The 23949-nt window shown below is 34.9% G+C and overlaps 1 protein-coding gene and 1 long non-coding RNA gene across 3 annotated transcripts in view; one reads left to right on the top strand and one right to left on the bottom strand.

Annotated features, from left to right (window-relative positions):
- LOC119068269 overlaps positions 1-218 on the top strand; it is a 726-nt gene extending 508 nt beyond the window's left edge. The window contains exon 2 of the long non-coding RNA XR_005086119.1: positions 20-218. This is a non-coding gene — a long non-coding RNA (uncharacterized LOC119068269). The remainder of the gene's footprint in view (positions 1-19) is intronic.
- Positions 1-23949, bottom strand: part of LOC119068227 — a 26077-nt gene extending 2128 nt beyond the window's left edge. The window contains exons 1-6 of one of the 2 annotated variants that reach the window (XR_005086112.1): positions 22975-23949; positions 22659-22861; positions 16684-16999; positions 16477-16622; positions 14559-16355; positions 9912-14428 (exon numbers count right to left, since the gene is read on the bottom strand). Coding sequence is in view for 1 of the 2 variants with exons in the window: in XM_037171735.1 (XP_037027630.1) it covers positions 12467-14428; positions 14559-16355; positions 16477-16622; positions 16684-16999; positions 22659-22861; positions 22975-23314 (4764 nt within the window). In the remaining variant the exon portion in view is untranslated. Of the gene's footprint in view, positions 1-5385; positions 14429-14558; positions 16356-16476; positions 16623-16683; positions 17000-22658; positions 22862-22974 lie in introns of those variants that run through there. The other variant, XM_037171735.1, reaches the window with a different exon arrangement.

Genomic DNA, 23949 nt, shown 5'->3' with positions numbered 1-23949 from the left:
GGAAGGGGGTGCTTCATAGCGGTATTACTCATGTTCTTCTGATACGTACAAGCTCGGCCGGCTAGATCTGACAGTACTAGTCACCAGCTTTCCAACGCGTCCCCTAACGTCAAATTTTATTTAGAACTGGCCAGGGAAATTGAGTTCAAAGTTAGCGGTTTTTCCGGTACACTTTTCAGGGAACCCATGATAACTCACTGAACTTTTAATTTTCCAAAAAAAGTTGTTTTAGCGATTTTAGGTATTGAGCCAGCCTTTCAGATTCCGGTCCAACCATAAAAAAATATTCACTTTTAAGTTTTACACTAAAACCGGTTTTTACCGGTTCAAAACACAAAAAAAAAAATTTAGTTAGGAAAGTCTGGCCCCCCAAACATATCCAATCGTCAAAAATCAAAAAAGTTTTGAATCGAGCAGGATGACATAAGAACCCGTACTAGTAGTTCGAAGTTGGGAAATAATGAAGAATGTACAAGATCAATTATCATTCAACTACGTGTGATCACCTATCATCACAGACGAAAAAGAGTAAACATGAAACAGAGTTTTATAGTCGGGTTGTACGTTTTTCAACTTTTCCGCTAGTATACACAGCAACATCAACAGTTGTAGAATCGTAACAAAACATTCAAACGTTCTGCATTATTCATGGAAACTTAATATTTAAGTTGCTATTTGGACAAGTTTTTTTTATTTCCATTTCAATTAATACCCAAAATTTTCATAATCGAAAAATAAAAAAATTCACAAATTTATTCGCATTTGCGTAACATATAAGAGCGATAAACATTCGTTCAGTAAACTTATTGCTTTAATTGTCGTTCTTTTCTCGGTAAGCTACCACTATCAAAATGAATTCCTTCATCGTTGCCGTACTGTTCATGTCCATTGCTGTAAGTAGTCAATGGGAAATCATTGGAACAAAAATTCTAAATCGTCTGAAATCCCTTTACAGCTTGTTAGTGCATTGCCAGCCCCACAAGCACCCGCAGCTGCTGGTCCTTTTACAACAATGTTTCAAACAGGTAAGCTTTTACCAAATTATGTTCAAAGTGAGCTTTAACACAATCATCGGACTGAGGTAATAACTCGCATTTATAGCTGGAGGCGTTGCTGCAGCTAGTTTCGCCGATGCAGCCAAATTTGCTAGCATATTTCCAGCAGCAGCTGATACTGCATTGGGAGTAAGCCAAACCGTTTTCGGAAGATTTGTTGGTGCGTTGAATGGCTATGCGGCAGGAAAATAAGAAGTTCCTAAATGTTTTGATTTCAGATAAAAATAAAAAATATTTTCTAAGGATGAGGTTCTCGTGATTTTTAATTTTGCAGGAAGTAAGTTCAAAGTTGTCCTTTTCATTTCGACAAATCTTTCATCGTTCCTTTCACTTCTCTAATAATTTTTATCTTTGCACCGACACATAAAAAACTATATGCACATTGATGCGAAAGGTGCATCAATTTCGGTAATATTTTCGCCAGTAGGGACCATCTATGTCCAAATGTTTATTTTGAAGAGTTGGATTATGATCCGCGCCTTCGGATTTCGATCACAATCACCAACTCGTCAAAATAAACATTTGGACATAGATGGTGCATAATATTTATTATTTAAATCAATAAATTTTGAACTTTCTTTAGACCAAACAAACAACAATTTTTTAATGTTTTCTGCTGACCCATACATTGGAATCTTAGAAGTTCTGAGACATTATATTCAGTGAAACTACGAGATACAAAAGAATAATAATTTAATTACTTGCCTCGCATCAACAGAGAATTCTCTTCTTACAACGACATAGTAAATTCACAGAAAGGAGATTTTCCATTTCCGAATGTCAAATTAGACAGGAGCACTTGACTTTATAGAATAAACAATAATGAAATTTCAAGTGAATTCGATTTTCAAAACCAACCTCTTTACATTCAAACTTGATGCTTCCCGATCCCACAACTAAAATAAACTATCTTTAGTAAACATTTGGGCAAACTTCCCAAACTAAGTTATCAGTTCAATGTCCCTCGTCAAATCTGCAACTCCTGATTGCACTTTCGTGCTTCATATTTATTTTACATGCTACATGCGTTGAAAACCGTACTTTTCATGTTTCAAGTACGTCTTTCGAAGCCCTCAGCATGTAAAATTCATAACTCTGGATAAAAATGAAAGGTCTCGTTTTCGTGAAATTTACACAAAAACTCTACTTTTCATGTCTCCCTAATCATGTAAAATACTATTGTAGTCAAGATCAAAACTGATAAAAACTCTAATTCCGATAAAAGGTGAATGACTTTAAAGATGTGTTTGCATTTTATCGGCTGTGTTCAAATAACAATAAAAACATTTGCTTCCTATCCAATTTGCATTATTCAGGCATTAATAACCGTGCAAATATCTAACGATACAATTCACCTAGTGTTGCGAATCTGTACGAGAATAGTATACAAATACGTAAGAATATGCGTAAGATGAGCGAAACGTATCTCTGAACTCTGCTGGTCACCCGTTATCGGCAAATACAATAATATTAAATGATGAAAGCTCTTCAGCTTATTTAAGAAAGAGAGCACTTTCCTCAACACCTGTTGCTTGTAACCATTTTTTTTTTGTAAAATTCTTTATTTATTAGAAAGTTTCTAAATACTGAGTCCGATGTGCTAGAGTAATGCATAGACAACAGAGACATCTGTTGAATATTGATCCTGAAAATCACCAATAAACTGTAGGTTAAAACCTCAAGTTTAGTCTTGATTGTTGTCAGCTACCCAAAGGGATTTTTTGATTAAATTATTCCAGATTTTGAAGTGCATTTATCAGAAATAGTGCACCCTAGCTATGAACAGTGACCACAAAATTGTCAGTAGATTACTGCCCTACTTTGCTACTCACTAAGAGACAATTACCAGTACTGATTTCGGAAAGATAGTAGCTCTTTTGAATTGTTTAATGCAAACTAGAGTTACGCAGGTCATGTCAAACAGAACTTTTCTTTTTAAGATGAAATAAATGAAATGAAAAAAGAAATTTAATTCCAAATATATCAGATATTGGTAACACTTGACTATTGTGAGGTCTGGGCAGAACACGTCTCAAAATAGAAGTCATTGTATATGTATACTGAGTCAGAAATCTATCAAACAGAATAATCTTTCCACTTCCATGTCTCGGTGGCTTCGCATAGCCGCATGAAAATTTAGTGGACTTTTATAGAAGAATCCTAAAACTTAGTAAGGCACATTCTTTAAAAATCGATTGTGGTGGATTATGTTGTCTTCCACATTTTTAGGTTAGGAATCAAAGAAATATTCGATTAATTCACATCATCCATTATTTATTATTATTTTTATTTTATCACAAAATTAATTGATAATTTTTAAATATTTTTTTTTAAATTTTTTTAGTTAAATTTTTGTTTTTCATTTTATGTATATAAATATAGGTGTAAAATATGTATACGTAATGTATATTATAATGTATGTATATATATATATATATAATGTCTTGTCAATACAAACGAGATAATAATAATAATAATAATATTTATAAAACAAAATAAAAATAAAAAAAATTTCCCAATTTTCAAAACAAAAAATTAAAACATTTAAATTACACTCTTCCTTCCACTAGTTTGTTTAATATAATTTTAATTTTGTACAAAACTTTTTACTTTTAATAGAAACTTTAATTTGTAAATAATTTTTATTAGTGTTATAATCATACGGTGTTCAGCACTTATGTTATTTCGATTTAAGGCTTTCATAATGCACCAGAATATCTAGTGGATATTATGTATATTATAGGGGACTGTCCATAAATGACGTTCACAATTTTTCTGACCATTTTTAGATCCCCGTCCTCACAATTGTACATCTCTTTTTAATAAATACCATTTAGTGGACGTCATTTATGTGCAGCTCCTAATGCATACTTTTCATTTAACAACGCCATGCGTTTTTAGTTTCGATTTTTATTTTTCCGTTTTCTCGATGTTAAAGATTTTTTTCTACAGGGATGACATTTCCCACAATACCCAATATACCTCCAAATTGCTCCGTTCCCTTTATACATGTGTAACTCAAATGAGATCAAAATTTTTAAATTTCCAACATTTTAAATTGTTTTTTAACTGTCGACGGTAGAACTTATTCCGAGCAAATTTTTGCTCCACAGCATTGGGTTAAATCTGTTTTTAGAACTATAAAAAAATGGCTAATATGCGCCAGCACTTATTATTCCAATTTTTAATTTTTTAATTTTTCATAGTCAACTCCAAGACATTTTTTACAAAATTTCGTTTTTTTAGAGAATTTAGCGAGCAATTCGTGGGAATCACGGTGTTCTTCAATTAAAGTAAAGTTTTTTTTGAAATTGGTAGAAAGGTAGAAAAATGAATATAAAGAACCTCAAGCAGTCTGAAACAGGCTTCAATTGAATTCGATCAGATCCTTCCAAAATTTTCCACCAAAATTAAATACCAACAAAGTTATTACTAAAGTGAAAAGATGGATCCACAAGCATTTAAAACCACGTCCTACTAAACCAAATTAAAACTTTATTACGATTGAAGGATTTAGAATTTTAGGAGATTTTAAGAGTGAAATATGCCTCGTGCATCGAAGCTTGTAATTCACGAACACTTAATTCGATTTATAAAAAATCTACAGCTATTCAAAGCAATCGTAGATCATTTTTTTATTGCTCAAACAATGGTCTCTGCAGCTCCGAAGATCAAAATCATGTGAGTTAAATAGAGCGCCCGAACTAATGAAATTGGCTATGAATTTTCGTTTTTACAACTGTATGAGAAAAGGAAGAAAAGAAAAACCTACTTTTAATACTCTGCCCCTAATTTGACTGGCACATTAATGGTGCTTCTTACATCTACTCAAAACCAAAAATGAAATTTGTTCGGTCTTCCGGTCCATTTTTATTTCGAAATTTTTTAATCCTAGTTTATCTACCGACGACGAGATGGCAGCGTTAATTTTTGGGATGTAGCAGGCGTTTTTAAAAAATTGTTGTTTTTTTTAAACGACATCTTGTGATTCGGTTAACAAACATTTTGTTTGATTCTGAAAAATCCTGAAAATTCAATTTTTTTTTAAACTCTGAAAAATTTGGTATGTTTTGGACCTCAAATTCCCAAAAATAAGCTTTGCCCTAGTTTGATAACAAGCCAAAAGAACAAACATTCGAGTTGTTTTTTCACTTTTAAGTTAAATGTTGTTCGTTTAAAAGTTATATTCATTTTTGAGTCATTTCGATATGTTCAATATGTGTATACATCTTCTGATCTTCTGATTGATGATAGTCATTAAAAACGACATAAAATAAGTGACGACTACCGTTTTTTTTTCTGTGGTTCTTTACTTCATTCTACGGCTCTATTTTATTTTGCTTGTTTATTTGTAAAATATTTTGTGCGAAATAAAATGTGTTCAATAAATTGTTTTGTTTTGTTTTTATATGTTGTATTGGTTTGTTTGTTTGGTTCTCCAATTCAATGGTTTCATTAAAATCAATGGCTATTTTTTTATATTTTATACGTTTTGTTATTTTTATTACAGATAAAATATTTATTACTAAAATTATTTTGCAGGAATATAAAAATGATGACCCTGGGTAATTCACGAAAAAAAATCATGTTTTTTAATTACACAAAAAAATGGTTTACCATTTCACCAGAGGTTCAATTAGATTTTGTTTCTTCGTCTAAATTGAAAACAACAACAAAAAAAAAATTGTAGTAAAACGAATAATTAATTACATATGGCCATGTGACTTTCACTAGCTCTATTTTAAGGTACACAAATTGAATCGGTTATGAAGTAACATAAAGCTAGCAATTATAATTAAGATAAGAAGCTAAAACTGCAATTTTTGTTTTTAATGTCTCTCTTTTTGTATTGTATAATAAATTAGGCGTGAGAACGATGTATAGGTGGCTGTCATTTAAAAATATTCAGCTTGAATATTACTCATTGAGTATGTCGACAATTTTGCGACAAGGTAAAAAAAACAAATGCGTAAGTTCACCATGTCGATTTCGTAGAAAGTCTAATCAAAATTATAGATCCAACAAAATCTGTAAGAATCAGCAAGACTTCAGAAAGATTCTGAAAAAGAAATCAGCACGGTGACGTTAGTCATCTGTTTATTAACTCAAAATTGTAACATTTTAGGCAAACTACTTAATTTCGACAATCTACCGTCGCTATCGTTTTTGAACCGCTCTCACACCTGTTAATGTTTTCTATTATTTTTCTCTATTTTTGTTTATATATTTTATTGCAATGGAGACATGCTTTTACAATCCCATGGAAGTAAGTATAGAAGGAAAATTCTAAAAAGCCACTCAATGCGGACGGAAACATAATTAGCACCAAAAGAAAAGCAGACACCAATCAAAACAGCACTAGTCGAAATAATTGAGCATAAAAAGCTTTATTGAAATACCAATTGAAGGACCAACATTTTTCCTTGGAAAAAGCTGAATTACTGAGCCTCAGTCTGAGCTCTCAAATCATATCGAAATATTGAACAGAAGCAATCCAATAAAAGTAGCCAGATCAGCTTCATTGTCCAATGAAATGTTGTAGGTGTAATGTGAGAATTTAAACATTTCTTTCAGCTGTACAATGAATTAGCGACGCTTACTTTTATAAGTCTCATCAAGCTAATATCAACTCAAAAGGCTTATTATGACTTACATGGGATTATAAATTCATGACTCTGTTTAAAGATTTCATATTTTGCTCATGACTATGACTATGTCTACGGTACTCTTATCTAGTTTGTTGAAATATAGCTTCATGCGCTCCCAAGACATAATTTTCATCTCTCCATGCGTTGTTTTATCGATAGTTTTTTCTTTAGCGAATCACATGCTTCCGGACCGAAAATCATTTACTTTTATCGATAAGCACCACATTCAGCATGTACAAATTTGTGGCCGGATGGAATAATCGTTTACGAAAATTTACTTTTGAATTTTCAAATCGCGTGATCTTTCGCACTACATCCAAACATTTATCTGAAAATATTTACTTTAAATGTTAAGAAAATAGTCAGAGTATTTGTCAAATTTTTAATTTCATTACGGAGCTAGTGTCGAAATGACTTTTAAGTCAGCACTAGTGTTGAAAAGACCCAATTCCGATTCTGGAGTTTTATTTTCGTGACAATGCCATTGAAATATATTGCATTGGAAAGGTGTTTATGTCCGGAATTACATATAAGTTGTACGTAACACGTTTGCTCTGAAGGTATTTTATTGCACGTATTATGTAATAAATCTCGGATTTGCCTCTGATTGTCAATTTGACATCTGGTACGATAAAATACCTTCGAAACGAAACTTGTTCGTTAAATATTCTATGTAGTTTTAGTGATTTAAACGAACCGATTATTTTTTATGTTAACTTCATCTAATGTAGGTAATTTACGAAAAAATTATAAATTTGTTAAGTTTTCCTAGAACGTTTTTAAGCTTATGTAGTTCATCACACTGTTCAGTTGAAGTCCAATTGACTTAAATTTTTTCTTTCTCTTTTTAAATTTAAAATAGAAATTATTATTTATAGATAAAAAAAAATTGTTATTCTAAGTTGAAAATCAGGTAAACAAATAATTTTACTTTTTTTTGGATTAGTTAAGATAAAATGAAATGTCATCATAGGTTTATCCAGAGAAACTTTTGAAGGACGAAGTTTTAAAAAATAAAATAAAATCTGGTAATGTTTTAACTAACATTTTTTCGCACCGTTAGAACATGGTTTTTAAGATCAAATTTATTTATATGATACAAAAATAAGCGACACTGTCAAGCGCAATGTCTACAATGAATGACTGTCTTAATTTCTCGTCATTGAAGGTACCGTTTTAAGTCTTGAAGTCTTTAAAGTCTTCTGGTAATGATCTTGAAAATTAAGTGGCAGCAGAATAGATCCCTAATAAAAATCACGAATACCTTGCGAGGCTTTGAAGTTGTTTGTGATTGAGTTTGAAAAATTTCCATTGTTTGTAATGCAACGAGATCTTATTAAAGGCTACGCAGAACCATAGGATTTTTAAAAGATTCCTCAAAATTCTTAAATTTTTGAATTGAAGAAATTTTTACGATTTTTTAAAAATATTTTTTTTGTGAATTTTTAAGAATTAAATTTGTAAAAATAGGACCCGCCACGCAGGGTTTGTTATTGGGAATTTGATTTATCAAAACTAACGACCATTTACTGAATTTACCAAAGAATTTTTTTTTTTGATAACCAGGCTGGGCGCAAAACACGCACAAATTACAGTTCATAATGTTTCTGCACAATGTGCCATATGCATCAAAAGCAAGGTCCATTTTTACTAGGATAGGAACTAGGAACGCAATTTAAGCCTTTTTGCTCAATTCTCCATAACGGACGACCAATACAAATCGCTAAGAGAAATGGAAAATTTAGGCCAATTGATTCTACGTGAAAGACGAATTTATTTGGAAGGAAGTTTAAAAGGTTCCCATAATGTCTTTCAAAGCAAGATAAGGTTAAATCTGTTTTCTTCTTAGAATTTCTTGATTTTTTAGTACGAAGAACGAAGGTACCGTTTCGATTCAGCTTAATCAATCAACTTTATCTATAACTAAGTAATTTTGTAGACTTTAAGCACCGACCATAGGAGATATATGTTTGGTTCTGTTTTACACACACGACATAAATGTATAGTAAAAATGTGTACTTATGTGTCAAACTTAAATTAAAACAATCAACAAAAATCAAACCTGTAAATTGACCTATAAAATATAAAGCAGTAAATAACTCAAATTATAAATTGTCGTCAAATCTTACGAGAAAACTGAAGAATGAATATTAAAGTGAAATATGATGATGAAATTAGCAATGATGGTTAGATAATCTTTTATGCCACAAAAGTGTTTATGAACGTTCCCAATCTGCAAAATATTTTTAATTGAAATAGTAGATCAATAGATTTGAAAATAGTTTTAAAGAAAAGAAATTAGTGGGACTGGAAATATGCAAAAGTACTTAACACTTGAAGAGGAGCTGGACTGGCTCCGAATCAATTAGGTTATGAAACATTTCTGTTAGTTTTGTGTGGTTTAAATATGATAAATGATTAAGGTGAAAACAAAATGTAAAAAAAAAATCTCGCACCGCTTGTTTACGCACCGTTCAATCCACATTTGATTAAAAAATGACTTCTTCTAATTAAACTTAGTATGAGATAAAACACAATTATTGATAGAAATTAGTTTTGCATTTGCAACACATTCCCAGGTACCTGGTATATAAGCATTGTTTGAAATGTGTGAAATGTGTGAAATGTGTTTGTATGTGGTCAATATCGAAAAATTTCTAGGAGGGATCTATGTTTTGGTGAAGCTTGAAGACAAATGTTTTCTAGATATGAATTACCAACCCATTTTAGATGAAATAATTTCAACTTAAAATATCTTTCATTTACTGCAACTCTTGGAATAATCTCGAATTTAATTCCTAAAAATTCCATAAAACTCCTATTTTTTACAAAATTTCTAAATTTAAGTACAGTGGACGACATTCAATTTTGTGCACTATTTCGATTCAGCTGTTTGATAATAAACAAACCATTGTTGCCATTTCTATCTCCTCCTGATTATAAAAATAACTGACCTCGTTTGTTTACAGTTGGTCAAACAGCTGAATCGAAATCAGTGCCTAATATTCGTCAAAGTTTCACAAAAATTGTCAAAGTTTCACAAAAATTGTCAAAGTTTCATAAAATTTCACCTATTTCCCGATTTGGGCTGATACGAAAATGTGACGTAATTTTAGGGTGGTAGGGGATATACAAATGTGATTTATCATGACAAAAGGGAAAGTGTATCGAAAGTTCCTAATTTTAGCATGACGTCATTTGTGTACACTAGCTTATCACCCAAAACGATATAACTTGAAGAGTAGCCGCATTTCTTACGAAATCTTCTTATTGCGTAAAATTCATTTACTTCATTATAAAATTCAGTCATCTCAGTGAAACCAATCAGTAACTTAAAAGTCATGAAAAGTGTGATTGTAATGTTATTAGAAATTTAAAAAATTGTCAAGGTTGCACAAAAAATTGGCGAAGTTTCACAAAAATTGTCAAAGTTTCACAAAAATGTTTACAAATATTAGGCCCTGATCGAAATAGTGCACAAAATTGGAAGTCGTGCACTGTATTCAAAAATGTAAGAATATTTTTTAGGAATTTCGAATTCTTCACAATAACCTCTAGTTATCCCTAGTTATGTAATAGTTATCTTGTAATGTATTTTACATGATGTGGGCATCGAAAGTTCATTAAATTCGATTAAATCAATAAAAAAATGTCTTGATGAAATAGAGGGAATCAGTGAAAGAGTTGATGGGATAATGGACGAATATTTTTCTGAGATATACGTTAGTCTTCGCTTCAGGGAAACGTTTTAGGATTTCTATGGAAATGTAATTTGTATTGACTTTTTCGAAAAAATTGGGAAAACATTCATAGCATTTTTTGTTAATCAGTGGACATCATTCAATCTTAAATGACTTGTCGTAAATTACAGTAAATTTATGAGTTATTTGTTTCTGTTCATTAGTTCTTTTCATGTGAAACAACGAAAACTGAGCCCAAAAAAAAAAATAAACAAAAAAATGTCGCGACAAAAGTTTCAATTTATAAACCCGACACAAATATATTACGTTCGTTCGCACTGACATTTATGTCTTTATCTTAAAGAAATTATCACAAAAATTAAAAAAAAAATCTTTTAATTAAATTAAATTTGTACATAATAGGTTAGTGTTTTCAACGTTTTTCTTCTTCCTTTCTTCTGTTCAATATAGTAAATTAATAATATTGCTGCATAATTTTTGCCTTTTCATTTTTAAATATAAAATCCATTCACCCATAAAAGTTATCTTTTGTTTTTGTTTGTTTTTTCATTTTATTTCTACATTTTATTCAAACTAATCCTTCGAAATGTACCGTGCACTCATCACGGCAGCTTAGTGTAGTTTTCTTTATTTTCTGCACACTCCACCGAACTCTATTCTTTTGTTTACACAGTTTGTTCAACTGATTTTTTGTTTATTTTTAATTATTTTCTTTTTTGTCGCTTGAACGTAGGTTCCATTAAAACCTAAATCCCGGGTCGACATATTTGATATACAAGTACGACACAGTATGAAACGAACTGATCAAACAAAAGGTGGTAAATATGGAACGAATTTTTATTTTGTTTTATCTTTGAAAGCTCCAGAAAATGTATTGAGAACACCACTGTCGCAATTGTCGTAATAATATTGATGACCGACATTTATTCGTCATTTCGATTAAATTTTGAAAGCCCTTCGAAAATCCTGAGATTTTCTTTGCTATTTTGATTTTAAATTCGACTACGGGAATATTAAACGAAAATAATCTTTTCAAATTTATCCTTCCAAGGGCTGCTAGGGATCATGCGCCGGCGTGAACTGTTAAACAAGAGTCAATTAAATATTGCTCATTTAAGGACCTATAACCTCGTAGGTGCTCTTCACAATTTAAATTTTGGTTTACCCTTTGTGACTTCTCAGATTTCCACGGAACTATGATTCACTGTGCCGAACTGACCATTTTGTGAAATCGGGCAGGGCTTGGTGTTATCAATTGAAATTTTTATAACGACACTTATGATACATACTTGTGCGTCCATAGACCAAATGCCCAAATGCCCAATGCGCCCTCAGGTAGCCAGTTCGGCTCTGATGATTTACTGAGAATCTGGATTCGCGTTGAATTATAACTGGCCCGAGAGCTGTGAGGCTTCGATAGTATACGAGAATGCTCTATTAATCAGACACTCAAATAACTGATGTAATTTGCGAATATTTAACTCATATCATCGCACAAATCAAGCACTAGAACAGGTGATTTTTTGAACAGTCATTTGGGAAACGCAGCGGCATTATACCAACGTTAAAAAATTGATTTGTGTGAGAAATTGTGACTGTCGAGATGACCCTTATTTAAATTCTTTGTCAAATAAATCCAAGAAGAATAAGAGGACAAACGTGTGTTGTGGTTTGCTTGGTAAGCACCAAAAAAGGATGAAAAATTTGGATTTTCAAATAGTCTTGGGGAAAAGATCTACATGGAGGACACAACTCTTAAGAAATTTCAGTCTCCAACGTTTTGATACTGTGAGTTTTTACAGTTTCATCGATCTCGTTAAAATGTTAGATGGGCTATGGTCGTCAGTAACCATGAAGGAAAGCGTTTCTAAAATGTGCAAGGAAATAAGAGACGAAAATTGGTTCAGAATATATGATAGCGAGTTCGTCAAATGAATAAAAAGTATTTATTTGCCATGTCGCGTGGGAAATAATAAATTTGAAAAATAAAAATACTAAAAAAGAATCGAAATAATTATCGTAAAAAGAAAATTGAAAATAATTACTAACCAACTGACTAAACTTATTGCGACGAAGTGGCATCGACAAACGGTTCAACTTTATCAACTTCCGTTAACGATTCTAACGACCGCATTGAATCTTGCGAGTTCTTTGAATGTCCCTTAATTATACTTAACGAATCACGCGTTTTCTGACCCAATCCTTGCAAGCAGCTTTTGTTGCTACACGTCACTGCATCATTGTGCACCGTATCCGAGCTGCATCCAGTACTCCGACCCCCAACAGTGGTTGACGTATTCAAATCGGTTGCCGTTAAACTGGAAGTACTCGAATCGATGGGCAGAATTTCGTCATCGTCGTCGTCATCATCATCGTCGTCATTATCGTCGGCCACATCGATGACGTCGTCGTCGTCGCCGCCAACTTCAAAATGAACTTTCTCCGACTTGTCTCGCATTTCTACCATTTGAGATTTGATATTGATCACGCTGGTTGCCGTAATTGTATGTTCCGGTGATATATTCTCCTTCATTTCCTGCTTGATTTTACTGTTGATCAAACAGGCGTCGATTGCCGTTGGCATTGTAATATTTTCCGGGGATAGGTTCGTTTGTAACGGGGACTTGGCTTTATCGGTACCAGTTCGACAGTCAATGTCGTCGGAAACGTTTTCCTTTTTGTTTGTTGTCCATGCAAACAGTCCACCCATCGGACTTTCCTTCCTCGACGGTGGCTTATTTTCGGTATTTTGCGGTGACGTATCTTTGGACGATTTACCGCCGTCGTTGTTGCACGATCGCGAAAAGAAATTTCCAGGATGTTGGAAAATTGACAGCAATTTGTCTAGCGTGGCTGGATAACCATCACTTTTTGCCATCGAAATTGGATTCGACATCCACGATGTGCTGCGTACGCGTTTCTCTTGCGGTTTAACTGTTAACGAATCCGCTTTATCTTCAATAGTTTTATCACAGATATAAGAATAGCTCGGACTACTAGGACTATTGGTTAAAGTTCCTTCATTCGAAGAACTTGTAGGCACTGGAATATCTTGTGAACCGTACAGTGAATCGGTAGAAGTGGAGCTGGCATCTTCCGAACTCGACAGGCTGTCATGGATTTTATTGTTCGATGGGATGGTGTCTTTGGGCGTCGCTTCAAATGTGCTCACTTTAACATTAGCTGTGCATCGCGGTAACAATGTCGGTTTCGTTTGCTCGGGTAAAACAAAATCAAAACTTTCTGTCGAACTCATCGATGTGTTGATAAAATCTCTGTGCCGATCGATCGAGTCCATACTACTTATCGACGAGCAACTGTCGTCCATATACTGTTTCACTTCCATATCGGGACTATCAAAACTGTTCGACATTGAGTGTAGCAGCGAGGCTGTTGTTATATTTACATGCTCGATTGTTGGCGCTTGTTTTACAGAAGCGATCTGGATATTATTAGCCGGGGGAGTGCTACTATTCGACACTGTGGATGTGTCGGTTTTGTTTGGAGCGGATGTGGGTAAATCTTTGGTCGTGCTGTTATTACCGTACACAAATTTAGTTTGTTGTTTAGTTGGTTCGACAATACTAACACGGAATCGTGATGCCTGATTTGTGGTGTTTTGAAAAAATGTGGGTGAACAGCTGGCTGATGATGGAGGTGTTATTGGGGATGTACCAGTTTCGACGACACGCGACACATGGAATCGGTTACGTGATGGACTAGGAGCAGGTGACGATACTGGTGATGGAATCGGACTAGGTAAGGGAGATCTTAAACGCCCACCAGTAGTTTTGCGGTTCGGATCCAACAGATGTCGATCCACTTTCGGTATAACCGGATCTAAATTTCTTATACTTTGGCATGTTAGCGAAATTTTACGCGAATTCAGCATGTTCGTGCGGACTCGTTTGATAGCTGCCGTACGTACTGGTTCGGGTTCCGGTGGATTTTCGTTGTGAGCACAATGAGCGCGGATGTTACTAACCATTCTGGAGTAGTCTATGCTGCTGTCTCCACCAAGCTCCTAGATATGGAACAAACAAAGTGAAGATATTAGAGATGCTTCGTGCAACAAAGTTTAAATAAAAAAAAAAGCGGAAGGCAATGTCAAGGAATCCCAAGACAAAATAGGAAGTAATTCAAGCGATACTTACATAAGCTCGTCTCGGCACATCATCCAAATCAATCCTGGTCAACGACTTATTTGTTTTGATCGCATCATTCAACACGGTCAGCCCACCAACTTGTAAGTGATTGTCACGCAAATCAATGCGCTGTAGCGTTGAGTTTCCACCAAATTCAATGATTTCGGATAAGGTTTTCATGCCAGCGCACGTAAAATGAGCACTTTGCAATCCTAAGCTCGTAACACTTGTGTTCGACTTGAGACTACACTTAATGTCCGTCAAAAAGTCGTTACTTAACACATTACGTCCCACGTTCAATATTTCCAGCGTCGTGGTGACAGCCAACAGATCGGATATGGATTTGGCAGCATCTCTAGTCACTCGATTATTCCACAATACCAACACTTGCAGGCCGCACGGCGTTGTAGTTGCGGCTGGTATTATCACATTGTTTGATTGCCGTTCCAGCGTGCCATTTTTGGAAAATTTTGCTTCGGTTAGCTTGATGGATGACTTTGAGTCATTGGAGTCGATAGATGTTTCGCTATTCAAGCTTTCAGAACTGAACGATCGTTCCGGTGCGGCGGATATGTGAAATCCTTTTGTCTCAAACGTGCCAAGTTCGTTGATACTGTCCAGCGATTGAGAACTATCTGATATGAAAAGGTGTGTGTCGGCTGAGCTCAATAAATTTGGACTAATTGGCGTCTGTGGTGTGGCTGGTGGAGTTTCGGTAGAGGCATTCAACGGTGGCGATCGGGAAACTATTAACGGTATATCGAACGGCTGACCATCGATAGCGGTTGATGCAACGACATTCGTATCGGTGTTTGCTAATTTCACAAAAACTGAATCGTCGTCATCGTCGTCGATTGCTGGATAAAGGCATGGTGAATCAATGGGTAAATCGCTGTCCGCTTTTGAAGACTTTGTAGAATTGGATAGATTTTGCGATAGCACCTGGTCGTCGTTCAATTTGTCATCGAAAATGATTAGATCGTGATCGTTGCAGTTAAGGGATGATTTGCGATCTGTTGATGTGGAATTATTTTCGTTGATGTCAAATGATGTTTCAGTCGCGGCATCGATGAGAATGGGACTATCATGTTGCTGCATCGAACTGGTTGGCTGGTCGATACACTCTTCAGAACTTTTGTCGGAAATAAAGTCCACCAAACTGTTGTTATTGTCCACAAAGACGTTAAGCACCGGTTCATTCAATATAAGGCCATCGGATGGATTAACAACACTTTTATCTATATCACTTTCATCACTTGCTTTCAGAATGTCCGCATACGTTACAGGCAGTTCGTCTTCCTCAACGATTTTCAGCTCAATATCATCCCGAGCTACCGGACTTTCACACATTTTATTTAGTTCTACTAATTCTAACGAATCGAATGGCACTACAGACGTTTCGACGTTGCTATTGCTATCACTTTTTTCAAAAATTGCTTGTAGTTTGTTATCAAAAGGCTCTGCCACAACAGCATTACGTTCCCTATCCCCATCGTCGGCCTTAACCAATTTACTATCCTTGCCGGCACTGTTACTTTCCATGTATTTGTGTGTTTCCAGCAGTGTTTCCAGTACAGACAGTTTGGATGGTGGTTCTGGCACATTTCGCAGTACTGTTTCACTGATTGAACTAATGGATTTGTTCAGTTCGCCAACATCCATTGACTCATCGTAGGACAGAGATACTTTATGATTTGTGTGCGGTTTATTTGGTATTAAGTCCGTGCCACAAATGGAGTCGTGAATGTTCTTGAATTGCTTTGCTTGTTCAATTAATGCTTCGGTGATGTATATCACTCCAGCGTCCTGAAATTTTGAATCGAATATGTGAGAATTGCAAACAGTTTTACAGGCGATCAACTAGTCTCCTAGCGAATAACAGGGTATATCGATCTGTACGACAGATCGAGGTCGTACGTACACTCACCTCAATATTGTTATTGCTAATATCCAAAAATTGTAAATGTAGGTTTGCTTTCAGTACGGTACTAATATTGCTAGCATCACAACTAGTTAAGTCATTATGCGCCAACCAGAGTTCCTTAAGTACAGTGTTTCGTCGTAAGTACAAGCCTAAAATTGAATGGAATAATAAAATCATCTGCAAATGTTCTACCGAAATGCTATCACTAACACAACGATGCTATGGGCCGGCCCGACAGACCACAATGTTCCAACTTTAGCGTAAATAATGATGAGCCCAACATCGCCTTTCCCAAACTGATTGCATTCGATTCTGATAATGGGGTGCATCTAGTTGCCAACGTTTGCAATGCATGGCTGCGTTTTATCATATTGATACACGATTGCCATCCCCTTGTCGTTATGCTTCGATTTTCGGATATATCGACCTCATTCGCTGCCTCATAGTATTCTATCATTTCAAATAAGGCTTGGGCAGATGCGTCGTTTAAGCCGCAATCGGTTAAATCGATTAATTTGTATTGTACCTAAAATAAAAGAATGAAAAGAAGAAAATTAATTTGGTGGATAGTTGACGGACAATCAAAATTAGTCGGCGGATGGTTCTAGTACAAGCCTATTGCGTCAATGCCAGTTATTTCCCCATCAAAAATAAGAACAGAAATTTCGTTGCAACTAACTGCATGTTAACACAAAACACCACTTTTTAAGACACACACCTCCGGAACCACTTGACCGATTTCGTTCACCTGATGCTAGTGGGTTGTGTCTTAGCTGAATGACGTTATATGTTAAATTATACGTCCCTGTCGTCATTTTTAAACCCAATTTTATTTTCATGCTTTGAAGGCAGAAACGTTTCGCCGTTTGTGAAAAGTTGAATTGAGTGTACCGTAAATGAAATTGACTCGCCAAGACTTTCAACGGAAGGAATACGATTCATTTGCGGCGGATTTAGATTTTCGTATCAGAATCGAAAGTGATGATGTTGATAAGAGTACAGTGGCGTTGTGCTAAAGCGTGTCGACAATGACTGACTACAATTGAAATCAGTCGAACGATGGAAATTATAATTTTCTGTCTCTGTATTGTGTGCAAGATTTCACTCAACATTTTGAAGTGAACTAAGAAGTGCTCGGAACACTGCCGTCAACCCAAGCATTGGACGAGGTTTATTATTTTCTTTCAAATGAGAATAAAAAGCGATAGGTTATGTTTTCCCCTGATTCTCCTGATACAGATACCAATTTAGGATTAATTCTAAAATAAAAGTGCGAATAGATAAGATGCTTCGTGGAGGAAGGAATGCAATCAACCGTGTTAAACAGATTCTACAAAATATTCAACTTTATCAAAAACAATTTTTAAACTGAGATTGGAAACCAAGTTCTTGTAACAAAGCAACCTCGATTCTCTCGCATGCTATAAATATACACCTAACAACAGCCGCTGTTAAGGGAGTTTCATCAATAAATAACGAGTGGATCTACACGTCTAGTCTGTGTTATTTATTCAAGATAATTCGAACAAAAAACTCCATCTCTTCTACAACACAATATTATCATTTCTATTTGTCAATCTTCATGCCCATCAAAAAATGGCCCATTTCGAACAGAATCAGAACACCGCCGAGCCAACTCTGCTAAATTAATTACATTTGTAATTCGTATTGACGTTAATATGAAACCATTAACATTGATGACCATATAGTGGACGTATAATGTCCGGGCGGTTAAACTGCCTTATATAATCACCAATATATTGATTGATAAGCAGCCTTTAGCTGGCAATTAGCACAGCTGAATAAAACTTCCGACGTCTCTACAATCTATATCAATCTCTTGATTAAATAATCGTCAACAATTCAAACCAATTAAGTTTCAGAGTATACGTATAAGTTACGCTCAGAGCAATTACACAAAAAAAAATTCATACTGAGCTCATATTTTCTGTGTTTGTTTACTTTTCAATTTGCAATTTTAATTCGCACGCTAACAAAAACATGCACACAGAATAGTAAAATGAAATCATCATCATGAGTTTGTGTCACCGTCAACAGAGACTATTATAGTATAGTTAGGATGGAGCGAATAAAAATGAGTTATTGTCTTTGGAATGGTGAGGTGATCGTTTTGATTAACAATACAGGTCAATGAAGAAAAGCGTCTTCCATCGATTGTCGACCAAGGGAAGTTTAAAAATAGAAACAACTATTCGCATTATTAAATACAGGAAAGGGACGTGTAGCATTAGTGAATTTTAAGAAAAATTAAAGTTGTGTTTTTCGTACCGCTGTCGGCACAAGTAACTCATTTATTTTAAATCAATAATCCCAAACATTCATCGTGTCAGCTTTAAGAAAGGAGAAGAAATATTAAATTTTCTTATAATTCGCTAATGCGAATGCATTAACTATTCATTGAAGACCATTGGCAGATGAGAAATCAATTGGGTGACTTTTCTCGGGAAAACATTTCCTTAAAATGTTCGTAGTATTCTCAGAAGAGTCCTAATGAATTTTGATTTCCTTAGTTAGTGAAGCCAATAACGCTATGTTCGACATTTCACACTAGCAACAATAGAAAAAAAAACGCAATTCGTAGCTGCAGGATTCTATAGCAAGGATGGTTCTATCGATTCAAAGATTGTAATTTACAATTACAGCGCAGTAGATTGTAATTTACAATTACTAGTGACTATTTCGATTGTAATGTTATTGCAGTTATTGATACAAAACGTGAAACCGGCTGAGTGATGATACCGGCAAATATACCGAGAATATATTGGAGAAACGATTTTCAATGTTCGGTCGGCTGGAGTCTAGTCGCTCTACAACTTCACAGACAGTTAACATATCACCATTATCATTATCGAGTCTGATACTTGTTTCGATCGAAATAAAATACTTCCAGATCCAGACTTTCTTTTCTGGTTCTTTGGACTATCGCTAACCCGATCCACTCATATAACAAGTATCCATTTCCAGACCAATGAAACTTACACAATGATAAAGTAATACCTGCACACCTCTGCCTCTAGTAATTTAAAGAAAATATGTTACACTTAAGTTGGCTTGCCAAATTCGAGTTCCGAGCACAGAAGAGAAGTGAAGGTAGCAAAGTACATCGAAAAAACGTACGCATTCTTAAAGCCATAAATTTGGTAAAAAATTTCATTATTTTGTTCTGATGAGGTATCAATAAACTTCTCCTTTATGGACGACCCCTTGGTCTTAACCTTCATTTGCACAATGAGATCTAATTATCCAAACTCATCTACGTCTTTTGTAGTCATAATAGATCAATCGTCTCTCTCGCCTGTCTGTCACCCAATATTAATAATTTGACTGTTTCACAAAAAATCCATTCTAATTTTCACTCCGTCCTATCCACATTTTATTTGTCAATGTGTTCCAGACGTATCTGTCAATGGGTACCGCAACATGATGATTATTATGATTAGCGGCAATTCTAAAACATTTTTTTTTTCAAAAGGAAAGATGTGGCTTCTTTTAACATTTAAAATTAAAAAAAATTACTTGAATCAACGGATTATTTTAGCTCCAATGTTTTGCTTTTCTTTACAGTTAATTACAGTAATTCAATAAAGATCAGTGACGGTTTTGTCTTTGGCTATTAACCATACTACACCACAAGTTCTATAATTAATCTCTTTGCATTGTATATGTATTATAATACATCGTGAGTATACACATCGTTTGCAGATGAAATGCTTCACAGAGAGATTCACTCCGTTGCATGAAATGCAAAACTAATTTTGGACAATTCGAATGAGACTTCTCTAGGCATTATATTAATAGACAGGCAACATTTTAAAGATTGATTTAAAGACGGATTTGAATGTCCGTTCGATCATTAACGTGATAACTTTTCCACCGTTGACAGCACCACTGGCCTTTTTTAAATCTCACAAAAAGAGCTTCCCGACCATCGAATAGATTTCTAGATTTCTTTCTAAAACTGAAACTCTAAAGGCACTTACTTACTGATGACACTTACGCTCAGATAGGGATCTAGAAAGTTTTATGGAACCCGGAGCTTTGCTTCTTATGGAACTGGAAGTCTGGAAGTTTTTTATTACAACCTCTCAGGAAAGATCGGTCATTTGTTACAGAAAATAAGCGATGACGTCTGGACTTTCAAATCTTTTAAGCTACAAGACTAATCTTTGAATGTTTCATACTCTATGACTTCGACATACTTCTTTGGAAACGAAATCCATTTCCATACTAGTTGATCGGAATTGATTTTGTGATATTTCCGCACAATATCGAGCCAGACATAATGCTGATAAATTGCGACACAAATGGAATAAAAAAAAATATTCTAATTATTCAAATGACATGTCCCATGAGCGCGAATATAATTTGTGCCGATAATATGCACATCATGTAATTAAAAAATAAAATCAACAACAACAACAACACAACGGAATGGAAAGGTATGCTAATTTTACAATTCCAGATTAAGTTGCATTTCAATCCTCGAATTGGAAAACTGAAAGATTTTATCTAAAGCCTTTGATGGAATTGTGTTTGAGAAATTGGTATGAAATATTTGACGCACTTTGAGGGAACCTAAAGCTGATGAAGAATATTGAAAATTACCAAGCCGATAACTCCTCACATTGTGTCTCACTTTCGTTGTGAGGTTATGAAAGACACTCGATCTCATCACTCGATTTTTGTTGAGGTATCGCAGTGTACTTAAACGGAATAAGTGTTGGCTTTTGGACAAAAAATTTCATTGTACACCGGAATAGGACAGTCTCAAGTTTCGTCTTTCTATCTACGACTCATATGACTCTTAGTTAATGATAGGGATACAGGGATTGACATCTAATTCGACGGCTTTTTCGGCTTATTCTCAGTTTCTATTAACTTTTTCTTCAAAAATTAAGAAATTGGCGGGAAAATTGCTCAAGTAGTTTCTCTTTCTCGTTAAACCAAAAAAATCTCATTCAACCCGTCCACATTGGCCAGACTCTTTAATTACCAAGTCATCTAACTTGTAATGCGATTTTCATTATAACGACTGCGGTCTGCATGGCAACATAAAAGTGTTTATTGTTTGGGTGACAAATCAATTATGAATTGTGTGGAAAAAAGCGTTTTCTAGCTGCTGGCAACCAGCCATCGTGACCGATCCGATCTGAAGTGGTTGCGGTTTCCTTCACAACAGCAAATAGAAAATCAACGGAAACGAAAATTTGAAATTTTGCATGAAATAATTTTTGTGTGTGTGTGACATGCGTCCTTTAGTTTCGATTTGTCTTTTCGAAACCGTGAAAGGTTAACCGAAAAAAGTATTTTATTGATCCAATTTCAACCGTTTTACTTCCTCCACAAAAATGAGAACTGGTTCCGACCGATCCGTCTATCCTTGCCAGATGGAACATATTGAGACATTCTGTTGCTAATTTCGCCCGGAAATTATCACATCGTCAATGTCTCAAAAATGCGAAGGTGGTCAGGCTAAGCCGTCATTCCGACATATAAGCACTTAAGTTTCAAAGATTAAAAATGTGATTAAGATTTTTCGATGGCGGAGTCTCCTGCCGCCACCGAGAAAAGGGTTGGAAAAGGACAATTGAATTACCTTTCCAAAATTTTAGTTTATCACATTCAACACACCTTATCAATTCCACTGAGAACATTGCCATGCTCACGAATTCACCCGAATGTTAGGGCCCATAATTTAACCCTCTGAAGGTTTGCATTACCAGTCGTCTATTGGTTGCTTTCGCTGAACTTTAGGTTATAACTATTGCTAAGAGTGAATCAAAAAACGATGTGGTGAACAGCAGCATCGCATCGTTTCAGGAGCACATCAAAAGATATGAAAAGCCCGCAATGTTCCTCTACTTTCAAGGTCAAAACCAAAAAACCGACTTAGTTTCCACAAACCGACAAATATTTTCTCCGAATTATAGATTTCCATCCGTGTTCTAAAAAAGAATCCTCGGTGGAGGCATTGGTTGGCGGTCCTTCGATTGAAAATTAAAATTCAACCGAGCGAACACCTAAACTTTTCATTGATTTAGGAATAGAATGAAAACTCGCGCATATTTTAACACCGAAGAAGAGATCACCAATTGTATTTCACTGCACGTATAAGCCTACACGCAGTCATCAACAACGACAAAATTCAATTGCAAATAGCTTACCCTTTTCAGAACCTCTTCCAATGCTTCGCATGATTCGGCAGTCAGTGTTTGCTCTCTCAGATTAAGTATTGGCAATCTTGTAGTTTTCCCCAGATCCAACGTATCGAGATGCTTAATTATGGAATCGATTGGAATTGTGTTGTGCCTTTCACACGATTCCCTGTAGACTTCGGTTAGCTCGGACACATTGTCGATTGGTTTCACTGGATCGGAAACAATAATTGAATGAGCAATTTTCCGTGTATTTGTTAAGGGACAAAGGTGGAGGAATTTTCAATTTAAAAATATTTTTTGTGTGTTGTGAGCAGATAATCACCTGTTGCCCATGGATTTGCTGGTTCCAAATAACCAGTCACGAGATCACAATCATTTACTGGAAAAGAGACTCGACGACAGTCCGCATACAGTTTCCCCGTCGACAGCGATCGATCTGGTTGCTGATTTTTCTCATTTAGCAAATCATCAATATTAATTGCACTGTTCGTGTTATGCAATTGCTGCAATTCATCACAAACATTTACACTGGCTACAAATTTAGCTGAATTTAATTCATCATTGAAATCAATTGATTGATCCTGATGCACTTTATGTTCATTTGCTGGGACATCAGGTGTCATGACGTCGTCATTGGACTTTATTTCCTTGTCGCTGTTCATAATCTGACTGCTTACGATCACGTCACCTTTAATTTACTCACAAATAAGTTGAGACAAATGCTCTTTTTTATTGTTCTTTGCTAATTATAAAAAAATTATTCACACCAGCGTTACAAAGACACAGTGGCAGCGTCTACGTAACAACGAATCAATTTTTAGTTTTTACATTTGGTTTGATGTATATTACACACAGTACAATTCAGTTTTATTTTCACTTTTAATTATTACGAGAGCACACAACAACAAAAAAAATCAAAAAACTTTTTTTTTGTTAAATTTCCAATCAAAAGGTATACACAGTCAGCCATAAATGTTTTTGTCGTACGATACGGGGAGCGAGTTAGGAATATTGGAAACTATTTTTTTTTTTTTTTGATTTTATGTTATTCCATATTTCGATTGCAATTTTTTGGTTGAAACATTGTCGCGGGGCTTTTTTCGTTCTATCCGTTTTCCGATTTATTTACAAACAACCCCACTTTTCAATTTTTTTTTTTTTTTGATTAATTCGTTGTTATAATATCGCGGAAAAAATAAAATACACTAAAAAACTTGATGAGAGAGTAAAACACAACACACTTATCGGATATCTGCCATCGTACTTAATGGAGAGATGTCAAGAAGTGTCACAATAA

This window comes from Bradysia coprophila (assembly GCF_014529535.1).
Source record: "Bradysia coprophila strain Holo2 chromosome X unlocalized genomic scaffold, BU_Bcop_v1 contig_173, whole genome shotgun sequence".
Taxonomy (NCBI): domain Eukaryota; kingdom Metazoa; phylum Arthropoda; class Insecta; order Diptera; family Sciaridae; genus Bradysia; species Bradysia coprophila.
The sequence above is the reverse complement of the archived record's forward strand: the minus strand, read 5'-3'. Positions and strand labels throughout refer to the sequence as shown.